General features: G+C 38.1%; 1 protein-coding gene across 7 annotated transcripts in view; it reads left to right on the forward strand.

The window, feature by feature from the left end:
• The window catches only part of KIAA1549L (KIAA1549 like), a 282,022-nt gene that overhangs the window by 144,460 nt on the left and 122,775 nt on the right, over positions 1–14,787 (forward strand). For 3 of the 7 annotated variants that reach the window (XM_031942379.1, XM_031942382.1, XM_031942380.1), the window contains exons 2-3: positions 10,687–13,260; positions 13,670–14,269. In XM_031942379.1, the coding sequence (XP_031798239.1) occupies positions 10,687–13,260; positions 13,670–14,269 (3,174 nt within the window). The remainder of the gene's footprint in view (positions 1–10,686; positions 13,261–13,669; positions 14,270–14,787) is intronic. The other 4 variants (XM_031942384.1, XM_031942385.1, XM_031942383.1 and 1 more) reach the window with 3 other exon arrangements.

A 14,787-nucleotide genomic window follows, 5' to 3' on the forward strand; every position in this document is an offset into this window, starting at 1 on the left:
CCAAATGAAAAGGGACTTTTATTCATATTGTCTTCAATTTCCCAGAGCTTAAGAAAGCATTCTGCCCAGAGAAAGTGCTTAATAGTAATTAGTTGTTACATTTTTGAATCCTCCTTGGTGTTCTGCTGAGTAAAAACGTTCTCTTTTATTTTGTTTTATATTTCTTTTCTATTTTCCTTTCTTTGCTTTTTCAAATAAATATAATTCAAATAAAATAAATTTAAAATCTAAAAAAGAAAAAGTGCTTAATAAATGTTTATTGGATTGGATTGAAATATTTATTTAGATGTTACTTTTATTAACAGAGATCTCTGAGAAAAAGAGAACACATTTTCAAATTAGTTTTCATTGACTCTTTATACCTTAGAATCACTCTAGCTTCCCTGCTTGAAATCAAGCACTACACATAGAGAATATGGTGAAACTTCTAAAAAATTGGACCATTTTATAGAATTGCTGTACATGGATAATCTATCATCATCATCAACACTATCATCACCACTGTTGTCACCATTATCATCATTACCATCATTATCATTTCAAATGATAATGGACACAGTACTAAGACAAAGCATGGGGGTAAGGAGACATATTACCAATCATCACTTGAATTCCAGAAGTGCATAAGGGAGTGACAATTCCATAATCCTTTGCCTTCACCAGACCACAGCTAGAGTATTATGTTCAGCTCAGGGTTCTACCTATTAGGAAGAACACTAATAGATTGTAGAACATTGGGAAGAGGGTGACCAGGAAAGTAAAGGGCTTCGATTTCATGAAATATGAGAATGAACTAAAGAAACTGAAGATATTAAATCTAGTAAAGAAAATATCTGGGAGGGAAGGGGCAAGAAGAAGTGAAAAAGCACTTATTAAATGTTTGTTACTGCCAGCTAGTATTTATAATATATCAATAAGTATTTATAAGCATCTACTATGTGTCAGGCATTGTACTAAAAGCTATTGTTATAAAGACAAAAGACAGTTCCCTGCAGTTTCTGCTTACAATTTAATGAGGGGAGAAAACATGCAAACAAATATAGCAAGCTATGCACAGGATAAATAGGAAATAACTAAGAGAGGAGGCACTAGAATTAGGAGGAGTTAGAAAAGCCTTTCTATAGAAAATAGGAGTCTCTGTTTCTTCAATTGTAAAATGATGATGATATTAATATTTAGATCAAGGTTGCTGAGAACAGCGTGTTTTGAAAACTTCAACACACTATATAAATTTGAACTCTCCTGTTCTCTAATACTCCAGTGGGTCAGTGATCTTCAATATTGATATTTCTTCTATTCATATAGATTGAGGCTTCTTAAAATTTTCCATGCATGATCCTTTTTGATAGAGAATGTTTTATGTGACCCTGGGTATATAGATATATAATATATAGTATATTATATATAATAGGTATACAATCAATCATTTGCTGATAATAAATCATGATTCTATGATTTGTGTAGCATATTTAGGTACATGACCCCACATGAGATTGCGACCCATTGTTTAAGGAGCTTTGAAGATTACTACCTGTGTTTGCCTGCTCATGCTATGCAGCTCTCATCCATGTCCTTCAATAAGCTACCGCAGAAGTTCCATCCAATGTGTTGGAGACTCTCCTCCTCTTGATAGCTCAAAGATCTCTTGACATCACAAATACAGCACAAAGGCTAGCTAGAGCTTATCCCCTTGTTCTCGTTGTGCAATCAATCTACCTTCTTTTTTAAGGCTATGTTTTATTGATGACAGATTTACTTCGATTGTCCTTTGAGATTCCTTGTTTGTCCTCCTGGTGTTATTGCCCTTTTTATTAATATGAGATTGCTAGTCATACTTTTGAATACATCTAAGTACTTTCATTTCCTCTGCTGACAGAGAGGTGACAGATGGGTTCTATTCCCTTTTCTCTCATTCTTGGTGATGAGTGGGTTGTACTGTTTGTCTCACCTCCTGAGTGTTAGAAATCAATACAATTTGTTCTTTCCTTAAGCCAGGCCAAGGAGAAAGCTTCTTGGCAGGCAGGGAGAGAGACAAAGAAGGAAAAAAATATCTAATAAGTTTGAGAATTACTCTGTCTAGGAATTGGAAATTGAGGGCATATCCATCCATTTGGGAACGGCTGAACAAGTTGTAGTAAGATTGTGATGGAATATTGTTATTCTGTAAGAAATGATGAACAGAATCATTTCAGAAAAACCTGGGAAGATTTATATGAATTGATGCTAAGTGAAGTGGAACCTGGAGAACATTTTATATATAGTAACAACAACGTTGTGATGATAATCAACTCTAGGAGAGTCAGCTACTCTGATCAATATAATTAAACAAGACAGTTCCAAAGAAATCGTAATGAAAAATGCTCTCTCCACCTCCTGAGAGAGAACAGATGAACTCTGAATACAGAGAATACACAAGGAGAATGCTAATTCAGAGTGTTAACATCTCCAAAACCAGAGTAGCTTAAGGGTCCTTGTTGCCTCTCATCTGGATTGTTGTAAAAACCTCATGATCCCTGCCTCCAGTCTCTATATTCTCTATTTTTGCATAGCAACCAAAATTATTTTCTCAAATGCAGGCTAGGCACTCCCAGTTCTCTCACTCAGTCCTTATACAGTATGGTGTTTATTGCCCTCTGCTGGGCTACTTTCTAAATAATAACAATATTAATAATTAAATAGCACTTTAAAATTTGCAAAGTTCTTTTTAAAAAAATATTATTTTCCCCATTTAATGGTATTTTAATTTTTTCTAAAAATAATTCATTCACTTTTATAAGTTTTCAAGTTGCTCCCCAAGATAGCAAGCACTCCAATATAAGTTATTCATGCACAATCATATTAAACATATTTCCACATTAGTCTGTGAAAGAAGAACCAGAACCAAAGGGGAAAACCACAAGAAAGAAGAAACATACAAACATGAAAACACTATACCTTGATCTCCATTCAGACTCCAAGGTTCTTTCTCTAGAACTGGATAGCATTTCCATCATGAGTTCTTTGAAATTGTCTTAGATGATTGTATTTATGAGGAGAGTTCAGTTGATCAGAGTTGCTCATCACACAATATTGCTGTTATTCTCCTGATTCTACTCACTTCACTCAGCATCAGGTCATATAAGTTTTTTCAGATTTTTCTGAATTTCTTATATCACAATAGTATTCCACTACATTCATCCATCACAACTTGTTCAGTCATTCCCCAATTGATAGGCTTCCTCTCAAAGCTTTACCAAGTTCTTTACATATTTATGATCTCATTTAGTCATCAGAACAGCCCAGTAAGGTCAGTGCTATTATTATCTCCATTTTACAGATATGAATAGCATTCCCAAAATATGGCCTTTAATGCTACAATTGTGGTCTGACCAGGACAGAATGCTGCAAAACCATCACCAGCCTCATTCTGAGGATAGCACACTGAGCTTGGAGTTAGGAGCTTATGAACCATGTGACCCTGAACAAGTCATTCAAGCATTTTCACCCTTAAATTTCTTATTTGTAAAAAGTACATTTCATTATCCATATAGCACTTTCATCATAGGCTTCTTGTAAGGATCAGGTAAAATGCATATGTAATGTACTTCACAAGCCTTTAAGTGATGGATAATTGCTAGTTATTATTAGTTTTTTTGATGGCTATATAGTATTTACAGGTTTACACTTCACTTAAATCTCCAGGTTTTGCTATCTTTTGATATTTTGATATTCAGGAGGTTAGGACATATCTTTTGGAAACAAAAATCTAATAATCTGCTTTTCTCTCTCTAACTTCTTTCTGGAACACAAAGTTTATAGGGCCACTGGGGAAAATCAGTCTTTAGAAGGAGCAAACCCTTCCTTTCCATCATTTCTCAAAATTCATCAATAATAAATAATAGACAATATTTTATAATGCTCGAGGTTTACAAAGCACTTTACAAGGGGCAAAATCTTGCCAGTTTTTACATTTAGTTCTCTTGATGTTTGATGACGAATCTTAGCCTTGTTTCTGATCTGCCATAAAACTTTTTTAGGTTAAGGTCAAATCTTGCTTTCATGGAACAATATATGAGTGTTTCAGATTTCAAGTTCCTATGAACTCCAAATCAATATGTCATTGAGGGACTGCTGAGTTTTTACCCCAGGGCTTCTTAAATTTTTTCCACTCTTGACTCCTTTAAGCCAAAGAAATTTTTGGATGACCTTGGGTAATATATAAATCAAACACTTCCTGATAATCATAATTTTGTGACTCCTCACATTCAGTTATAAGACCTCATCTCAGGTGATAAATCACAGTTTAAGAATCTGGGTTTTACCTGATAAAATATATTTAGAAATATATCTGCTTGACCTCAGAATTTTCCTCTTTTTATGGAAAAAAAACCATTAGCTAAGCCATATGCTCCATTGGTATTCTTGAGATGTCAGGGGAGAAAATGACAAAGGGTCCCAGAACATTGAATGCCCCTCCATGGCAAAGTTATGAAAAGATATGGACTAAATCTGTATAGGACGGACACCAATCTGTTTATGGAGAGAATGCTCACTTTGATCCATTGGAACTTTGATTTTCAGCAGTGTTTTAGACCCCAGAGGGATGTAGCCTCATACAAATTCTGTCTCCAATGACCCTCTCATTTTATCAATGAGAAAACTGAGGGTCAAAAAAGTTAAAAGACTTGTTCAAATCACAAGTAGTGAGCAAGAGAGCCACAGGGTTATAAACTTTATCTACTATGATGAATTTTCTAAAAACCACACATTTTTGACATTACCTATTATTGTATAATCCTGATGCTAGATTTTTAAAATCCTGTTTTTTTTAAAGCAAGCTCCTGAATTGCGAGATGTTTCAGTCTCTCCTTAAGCCAAATATTCTTTTAGTCATCCTCTGTGCTTTGCTATATAAACTTGTTTTCTTCTATCTTCATTTGCTTTTATCTTTTTTATCTTCCTCAGGGCCAGTACCAATTCATGTAATGATTTTCAAAGTTATGTGATAATAGCAAACTTTGCAAAGTGCTTTATAGATGTTACCTTCTTTGTTCCTGACAACAATTTTATGAGGTATTATCATCCCTATTTTGCAGATGAGAAAACTGAGGCTGAGAGAGATCAAATGACTTCCCCCAGGATCACATACAATTTGAACTCACATCTTTCTGAGTCCAAGTTCAGTGCTCTATGTACTGTACCATCTAAGGTCAAAATTATCAGGCTATTTAGTGACCCAATAAATGACTTAGGAAAAAGAGAAAATGCAAAAATAAGAGAATCACAGAGTTTCTTGTTGTCGAGAATTTCTTTTTGTCCCCAAAAGAGCCTTGTTTTCAACGTACCAGCCTTTGCTTCCATTGGAGCATGAAGGCATCCCATGGTAGTGGGGATTCAAGATGGTCCTTTCAATCTTTGAATAGCACTAATTGTTAGGAACTTTTCCCCTTAAACCATGTCTAAATTGGTCCTTTTTAAAATTCTGACTATTGCTTTTAGTTCTGCTTGGGGATAAACAGAATAAATCTGTGTGGTAATTCTTCAAAAACTTGAAGATAGATGCCAGATTTCCTCCCACTCACCACATCTTCATTTCTCCAGGTTAAGGAAGCCCCCCCAGTTCCTCTGACTGGCTCTCATATGACATGAACTTGAGGCCTTAACAGTCCCCAACTTTTTAATATGCTTCCTAAAATGTGGTACCAAGTTGTTCTGTTTGTTTGGCTGTGTCTGACTAAGATGCCATTTAGGGTTTTCTTGGCAAAGATACTAGAGTGGTTTGCCATTTCCTTCTCCAGTTCATTTTTCAGAGGGAACTACAGCAAATGTGGTGAAAAACTTGCTCAGGATCACACAACTAAGATTTGTCGGAGGCCAGATTTGAACTCAGGAAGATGAGTCTTTTTGATTCCAGCTCTCATGTTCTAATCACTGTACTGCCCAGCTGTCCTGTGGTATCAAATACTGAACATAATACTCCTCCAAAGTGGTTCAATTAGTGCAGATGGTTTCATCATGTCCTCAGTCCTGGAAGATATGCGTCTTGTCTGCCCTCTCACACAGTTAACTCATTGTGCATTTAAATGTAAACCTCCAGATCTTTTTTCCTCCAATAAAATGTCTTCTCCAATTAGTAGAATTGATACTTTTGAACTGAAATACAAGATTTATATTTATTCCTCTTAAATCTTATACTATTAGATCCTGTCCAGTGTTCTAAGCCTGTTAGTCAGTCACTAAACATTTATTAAGTACCTACTATGTGCCAGGAAATATGTTAAACACTGTCAAGAACACAAAGCAAAAATTTGTTATGTATGTATGTGTGGATGATTTCATCTTCAACTAATTTTTCGGCTTCCTATTTCTCCTCTTCCTTAATGATAACATACCAATCCTAGATCATCCATTTTCTCGCTAATTCTGCTCAGGATTCTCCTTTAAGATCTCTTGAAATCCCTTCAAAAACACCCTTTCCCTTCCATCTGCTGTGGATGTATTTTGTATGAACCTATTTACTTATGTGTCATCTCCCCTATTAGAATTTAAGCTCCTTGAGGTTAAAGAAAGCTGCCTTTCTTTGTATGTCTAGCATTTAACACATTGCTTGGTACATAGTAGGTACTTAATAAATGCTTGTTGATTTGAACTCCCTCATCCTAATTGCCATTCAGTCCTCAAAAACATATAGGAATTGATAGTTAACATCTAGAATATTTGTCTACTTTGGCTATAATATATATATTCTATTATGTACATATAATATATATGTATATTTCAGCTATAATATAATAAATATTTGTCATATTTGTCCTAGTTGCCAAAGTATAAATGCATGTTATTACAGTACACTGTTTATATAGACAGAAATCCTAGTGTATTTGATATTTCCTGTTTTATGTTATAGGGTTTTAGAGGATGGGAATCACATATGTCATATCCTGACTTATTTGTGATGGTCCTTAATAAGTATCATTTAGTGACAGGTATAGCAAAATCCACTGGATGACCATATTTTGCCTGGGAAAAGTTAAGCTTTTCATTGTAAAATCTTACAATCCAACTACTTCTACTGGTTATTATTTGAAGTGACTTTAAGCTCCATTTCAACAGGCAACTTATATTAGTGGGATTGTAAAATAATTTAGACTAAACAAGACAATGTTAAAAGAACAAAAAAAAAAAAAAAGAATTTCTTTAGGGTTGCCAAGCATAGTATAAAATAAAGATCTGGCTCCCTTTGTACTTCTCCTTCAGTTCTTACAAAATAAAACTGGAATTGCTAATTCCAGAAATTAGTGCAGTTTCACCTTCCATGTAAGATGGAAAAGGGATTTACTTTCTACATTAGCTAGAACCAGAGCTTAAATTATTCTCTTCTGCGATTTGGGGTCTAATATTTGGTGGGTATACAGGAAGTAGAGGAAGAGGCAGAATTCATCTCTGTTGCCCAGGAACTCACAGTTTCATGAGAAAGAGTTATATACAAATAAAGCATTTATAGCACAAACTGGAGGTAATCAACTGAGGAAGGCACTAGAATTTTTAAAGTTCATTTTTGTTTTGGTTTCATATTCTTTCCCTTCCCCTTCTCTTCCACATCCAATGAAGAAAAACAAAATCCATTACAAATATGTAATATGTATAGTCATGCAACATAAGTTTCCAGATTAGCCATGTCCAAAAGAAAGGAAAAAAGAGAAAGAAAGAAGGAATGCTTGAAGGAGGAATAGAGAGAAGAAAGAAAAGATGGAAGGAAGGAAGGAAGGAAGGAAGCAAGGAAGGAAGGAAGGAAGGAAGGAAGGAAGAAAGAAAGAAAGAAAGAAAGAAAGAAAGAAAGAAAGAAAGAAAGAAAGAAAGAAAGAAAGAAAGAAAGGGGGAGGGAGGGAGGAAAGGAAGGAAGGAAGGAAGGAAGGAAGGAAGGAAGGAAGGAAGGAAGGAAGGAAAATATACTTCAATCAATAATCTGAGTAGATAAACTCTCCATCCAGAGGTGAATAACAGTTTTCATCATGACTATTTTGGAATTGTGGTTAGTCACTGTTGATCAGAATTACTAACTCTTTTAGAGTTGATGATCTTTACAACATTGTTGTTATTGTATAAATTGCACTCCTGGTTCTGCTTACTTCACTTTGCATTAATTTATGCAGTCTTTCAGTCTTTTTCTACAATTATCCCAGAAGGCATTACAAATAAGGAGAATCATGAAAGGCTTCCTAGAGTAGATAGGCTCTCAGCAAGAAAATGAAGGAAGCAATTGGAAATGCAAGACTGGAACTCAGCAGAGAACCTGAGGCAGAACAGGGAAATTTAAGAATCATTAAAGACCATAATTAAATCCATGAAAGTTGATGAGATCACAAAATGAAGAAGTATAGGAGAAGAGAAAAGAATCTTGAGGGGTATTGAAGTTAGAGGGTGTGATCTAGATAAGGATCCAGCAAAAAAAAATTAAGAAGTGATTAGATAGGTAGTCACAAAAGAATGGAATGGTGTCACAAAAATCTAGAGAAAAGGGACCATTCTGGAGAAGAAGGTAATTAAAGTGTCAAAAGCTACAGAGGAGTTAGAAATATGGATTGAAAAAAGGCCATTGGATTTGGCAATGAAAAGATCTCCGTAATTTTGGAAAGAGTAGATTTGGTGAAATGAATTCAGAAACCAGATTGTAGAGATTTAAAAACATAAGGGAAAGAAAGAGGAGGCATCAATTGTAAGTGATCCTTGTAAGGAGTTTAGAAATAAAAGCAAGGAGAGATATAGGATGATAATTAGAGAGAATGATTGGGTCAAGTGAAGGATTTTTTGTGAGACATGGGTGTGTTTGTAGGAAATAAAGAGTCAGTACATTAAAAAAAGATTGAAAAGAGTGTGAATGATAAATTCTTCTCTGGGCAGAATTAGAAATCATAGGATTACAGATTTAGAACTGGAAGACATGTTAGAGGTAGACTCATTGGATCATGAATCTGGAGGTGGGAGGGAGCTTCTTCACTGACCATCTAATCTAATCCCCTCATTTTAGAGATGAGGGAAATAAGACCCAGAAAAATGAAACCGTTTGTCTCGGGTCACCCACTTGACGAATGTCAGAGAATTGGATTTTGAAATCCAGCCTTTAATTCCATAGACATAGAATTCTTTGTTACTATCCTTACCTTGGAATTTGGGAGAAAGATGTCCCAGAAAGGGGCCAGAAGATCAAGGTTTCATCTTGGCTCTGTCACTTGTTATCATTTCACCAATGGGTTCAATTTTCTCATCCAGAAATTGAGGATTTAGACTAGATAGCTTCTAATGGCATTTCCTAGCCCTAGTGTGTGGCTCTAAGATCTTACTTATTTGCAGCCCTATTTACTCACAACAAGCGACCAACTATTTGATGCTCTTTTTTTCTCCTGACCTCCTCTTCTTTAAAAGTCTTATTTTGGGGGGATAACTTTATTCTCTCTTGCTTATCTTTCTTGTTTACCCATGGCAGAGTTAGCCAAAAAAAAAAACTTCAGGTCTTGTAATAAATGACCCTCTGGGTATTTGCTTGGTGATCCTTTTCTTTGTCTGGCTTTGAACATTTTTCCTTTGTACAGTCACATGGAAAAGGTAATCTCCTATGTCATTTTCTTTGATTGATAGAAGAGCCTCAGGGAATCTTTCCAGCAATAGAAGCCAAGTAGATGAAATAGTTCCAAACTTGGATAGTTTGAACAACAATTTCCTTACACCTCACACAACCTCAGATGTTTTCTGTTGCTAAGTTCAGCTATTGGTCTTGACCAGAGCTTCTTAAACTTTTCCCACTTGCGACCCCTTTTGGTGCGAGAAATTTAGATATAGATATATGAAATAGGTATACAAATCAAATATTTACTGATAATAACTTATAATTTTGTAACCCCCACATTTAGTTATGCAAGCCAGATGGGGTCACAACCTTCAGTTTAAGAAAGCTTTGGTCTACAAAGAGCAGACCAGAAAAGTAGTAACCACCTGATTCTTAGGACAACACCACCTTGAAAGCCTTAAAAATCTGCAGAGCTTAGAACTAATTCTGAAAACAGCAACACAAAAAAAAGCCTGCTATAGGGAATAATGCTTCCTCGATTCTAGGTGAACAAGGATCAACTTTAACATAAAATTCAAGTCAAGAAATTGGTTGCAACTGATTTCAGAAAAGACTGCAATGACTGATATGAACTGACGAGTGAAGTGATCGGGATTAGGAGAATGTTGTACACAGTAACAACATGCTATTTTCACCTTTTTTGTTTTGTTTCTTGCAGTTTTTCCTTTTTATTCTTTTTCATAATTTGACTAGTAGAAAAATGTTTAAAATTATTATATATGTATAGCAATGGGTATATGGGGGGATTGAATATGTATACATGTGCATATCAGATTTCTTGCTGCCTTGGGAAAATGGGGAGGGAAGGAAGGGAATGGGAAGGAATTATATATAATTGGAAAAATAAAACATATTGAGAAAAAAAAAAAAAGAAAGCTTTGGTCTAGAAAACACTCTTTGGATTTCATTTCTCTTTCTTGTGGTTTTATACTTCAGTTTTCTAATTATATTTATTCCCATTTTATCACCACAGAACCTTATCCTTATAAATCTGCCTTATCCCACTCTTAGCTTTCATGATTCATTCCTCCAGTTGAGACCAGATGACAAAACTAAAACATGAATATTCCTTATTTTTGCAGGTACCAACCATCTGCGAACGAATGTCACCCTAACCCCACAATCATTTACAAATCCTCGGAGATCTACATCAACATCACCAACATGGCCTTCCTGGGAATTAAAGTCTTCCTCGAATATTGACCGGCTCAAGGACCCAATGAGACATTTCCCTGAAAATGCAAGCTTGCTTCAGATAATCAAATCTACACTGGTTCACCCTCCCCCTAGAACTAGGGCTCAAATAGATTTCTCTTCTGCCCTTTATCAAGGGAGTGGACATAGTGCATCTCTGGATCCTCCCAAGGAGTTGGCCCAGGCTCTCAACCGCCCAAGACCTCGAGATTCGGATGAAGCAGCTGACGTGTCAGGTTTGCCTCATCCCAACATGTCTGTCCCATTGTCCACAACACCATCTGTGACATTGTCGAGTGCTGTCCTGTCATCTCAGCCAGTGCCATTAGGAACACCTTCCATTCCAAACCAGCACATGCCAGGGTCAGACATTGTCTCAGCAATTCCATCTCCATCTCTCTCTTCATCAGTTCCTGGCTCACCTCATACCATCATATTTTCTAAACCTACTGAGCTACCAGCCAAAGTGCCTTCATCCCCCCAGGCAGCTCCCTTTGATTTTTCCCATAGAGAAAGTACTGATAATCCCTTAGACCCTCTTTCCAGTAAAACAAGTCACCCTCCATCCAGAAAGGCCCAAGAATTAACAGACATCCTCGGTCTGGATTTTTCTGGATCTACAACAGCACAGTACTCTAGAGTGGCCCCAAGTGAGAGACTGCACCCCGAAAACCCATCTACATCTGTGTTTGTGAATTCCATGCCAGACATACCCCATCTGTCTTCCCCACCAGTTGCTCCTGGAAGTCTACCTTGGCTTCCAAGTCAAACCCCCACATTGTTGAAGTTCACAGATATGTCTTCTTCAGGCCCAGTCCGCACTCAACCATTCAAACCAAGAGTGACTAAAAGGGCCCATGGCAGTGTGTCCTGGCCGGCTTTTGAGAGCTCATCAGAGGCGCCCGAAGTGGGGTCCAGACTTGTCCAAAGTACAGATGGAGGAGCCGCTTCCATGGAAAGGAAACCCAGCCAACCTGCTACTGTAAACAAGCCTGTGCAATTGTCACCAGCTCCCGAGGATGTGAGGGCAGTGTCCCATCTTGGAAAACATCTCCCCTCCTCTCCAGCCACTCGGTCTTTTGCAGCTCCAGGTGAAGCAACTTCTCCTCATCCTGCCTCTTCACCAGCAACTAAAAATGAACCAGCTTCAATCTCCACACCTGATTTTCCATGGCAGTCCCAGAGCAGGGCATCTCCCCTGCTTATGGTGGCAAAAAGTCCAACTTCTAAAGAAAAGAACAAGGATGGGACTCCTGCAGACTTGCTCCTTGTGGAGACGGACCAGTCATCTGTCCAGTATTCTACAATTGCAAGTCTCCCCTTAGGGAAAGAAGGCAGCTTGATGGGTGCTTTTATGGGAAATGAAAAAGCCAAGAGGATGACATCTCCTGGTTCCAGTACCACTCAGGAGGTCACTGGCCAATCCACTTTAAATGACTCGACCACCAATCACATTCCAGCTGCTATTATCACAAAGCCCAGAGTGACTCTCACACTCTCAGACTTGCCTGCTCATCCTATCCCGCCGACAGAGCGATCCTCCTCTGCTCTGAAGTCTTTTCCTACAGCAGATGCCGAGTCTAAAGTCAGGACGACACCTGCAGATAGTTCTAGAGTCACAACTTCAGCCCCTAAGTGGGAGGCCATCCATGTTCTCCATTCTTCTAGACCAGCAAGAACACAAACGGCAATGAGCACAGATGTTTCCCAGAGTATTCTTCCAGGAGGAGCTGGGTCTCATTTCTTAGAATCGGTGATACCTGTCCTGCCTCCCCCAAAAGGTTATGATTTAAATGGACATGAAAAAAGTCTTGCACCTTCAGTGACCCATTCTGCCAAAATCACTGTTCCTAGTGTCTCAAATTCAGCTGCCAAAATGACACATCCTCCAGATGTCAGAGATGCTGATTTGCATCTGACCTTTGCTAAAGGGCTCAGGCTTGAGTATCCATCCCTTAATTTAAGCACAGAACAAGCTACACATCAGTCTAGAGTGACTACAATTGGAAACTCTTCGGACCTTTGGCCCGCAAGCCAGAAAAACATCACTCGTGATCTTGAAGCATCGTTCAGTCCACACCTGGCCAGCCATGAAGCTTTCACCACAGCCCATGAACATCTCCTTTCACGTCCTCCCTCAGAATCGCCTCCACTTTTGACATCTGTTCCACCAGCCTCGTCAGATGTAACTCCCCCCATCAGCTTGCAGGAAATGCTTTTAGGAGAAACGGAGACAAGAACCCCATCTGCCAGTACTCACCATCCATCGCCTATGACAAGCACTCCTGGGTCATTCCAGAGTGGCCGCAAGCCTTGGACATTCCCTGCTGCCGTTCTTCCCACACTAACCCATGCCTTATTCAGGACGGCATCTAAAGCACTGCTGACTTCTCCAGTCCCTGAGAACTGGACTGTTGCACCCGCTCATGCAGGTAGTTTGGTTCCTGGTTCCCAACACACAGGTATGACCACTTCCATGGCCAAAGCATCTTCAACTTCAACATCATTATGTAGCTTCACTCTGAAGGAACACATAGACATACAAATAGACACACATTCCTTGTAATGGGACGGAGCTCCTGAGAAGCCCCAGTTCGGATTCTTCTGGCCATTTGTTTGTCCAGAAGCATCCAGAACTTAAATACATTTATGAAGGAGCAGTAGAATAGCATTGATGTAATTTCCATAACAACTTTTCTAACCTAATGATTTGGAAGCTATTAGACCTAAAATCTCCCTGTCCTAACATGGCTCTAGCACCAACCCTTTGCAAACAAATAGTTTCATAAGTGACATCCATTCATCACCAATGCTCCCTTCCTTGTGTTGTATTCTGACCAACTACAAATTGTACTTATTCTCTCCTTGCAGCACACGCTTCCATGTCCCCTGAGGTGGTTCCAACTGTGGCGTCAACAGCAGCCACAAGGGTTATAGGAAAATACACTCTGTCCGCATTGTCTGCAGCCTTAGTGTCCAAGGGGACAGGAAACAAACTCTCCATTCCCTCAGCAATGGTAGCCAAAAGCACCCTGTCCCCAGTGCTGGCTAAAAACGGCACCCCCATTGGAACACCAGGCTCCCAGATGGTGACAGTTACAACCAAGGCAATCGAGACTCCTACAGCTTCTCCCTTCATATCCACGACTCACAGAACCACGCAGGCAAATATGATCACAGCTGCCGCAAGGTTGTCAACAACACATTTCCCAGGGAAATCTCAAGCCATGCAATCAGACTTCCATAAGACAACCAACTCAGAAATGTCTAGGATCTCCACCACATTCCCACTGACCATCATGGCAGCTCTGACGTCTATGTCCACATCGGGGAAGGTTACTAAACTCCCTCCCGTACCTGTGGAAAACACATCGGCTGCTCTCCCATTGGCTTCCACTACTGTGGTCACAACTGGCAAGACCACCTTGAATCTAGAATGTCAGATGTCCAGGAAACTAATGGTAAAGACAGGTAAGAGTCTTGGAAACAATAGTACATCCTGGTCTTAGAGATGGGGGGAGGGATTTATTTTGTAGTCTTGGAATTTTTTTCCCCTTTTGTATCATAAAAGAGTGTAAGAATTGAGTAAATTATGGAACATGGTTTTTGGATTGTAAAATATTCAGTATCAGTGATTGTAACAATGTTTTGATTCAATTGTTTTGCGGTGGTGAAATATTTTCTCCCCTTTTGGATCATGAGAGTAAGATTTGAGTGAATTATGGAACATAATTTTTGTATTATAAAATGTTTTGTATCAATTTTTTGTGGTGGTGGGATATTTTCTCCACTTTTGGATCATGAGAGTATAAGAGTTGAGTAAATTATGGAGCATAATTTCTGGATTATAAAATATTAAATATCAGTGTTTGTATCAACTTTTTGTAGCATTGGGAAGTTTTCTCCCCTTTTGGATCATAAGAGTGTGTAAGAATCAACTAAATTATGGAATATAGTTTCTGGGTTATAAAATATTCATTATCAATGTT

Source organism: Sarcophilus harrisii, chromosome 6, assembly GCF_902635505.1.
Source record: "Sarcophilus harrisii chromosome 6, mSarHar1.11, whole genome shotgun sequence".
NCBI classification, from domain to species: domain Eukaryota; kingdom Metazoa; phylum Chordata; class Mammalia; order Dasyuromorphia; family Dasyuridae; genus Sarcophilus; species Sarcophilus harrisii.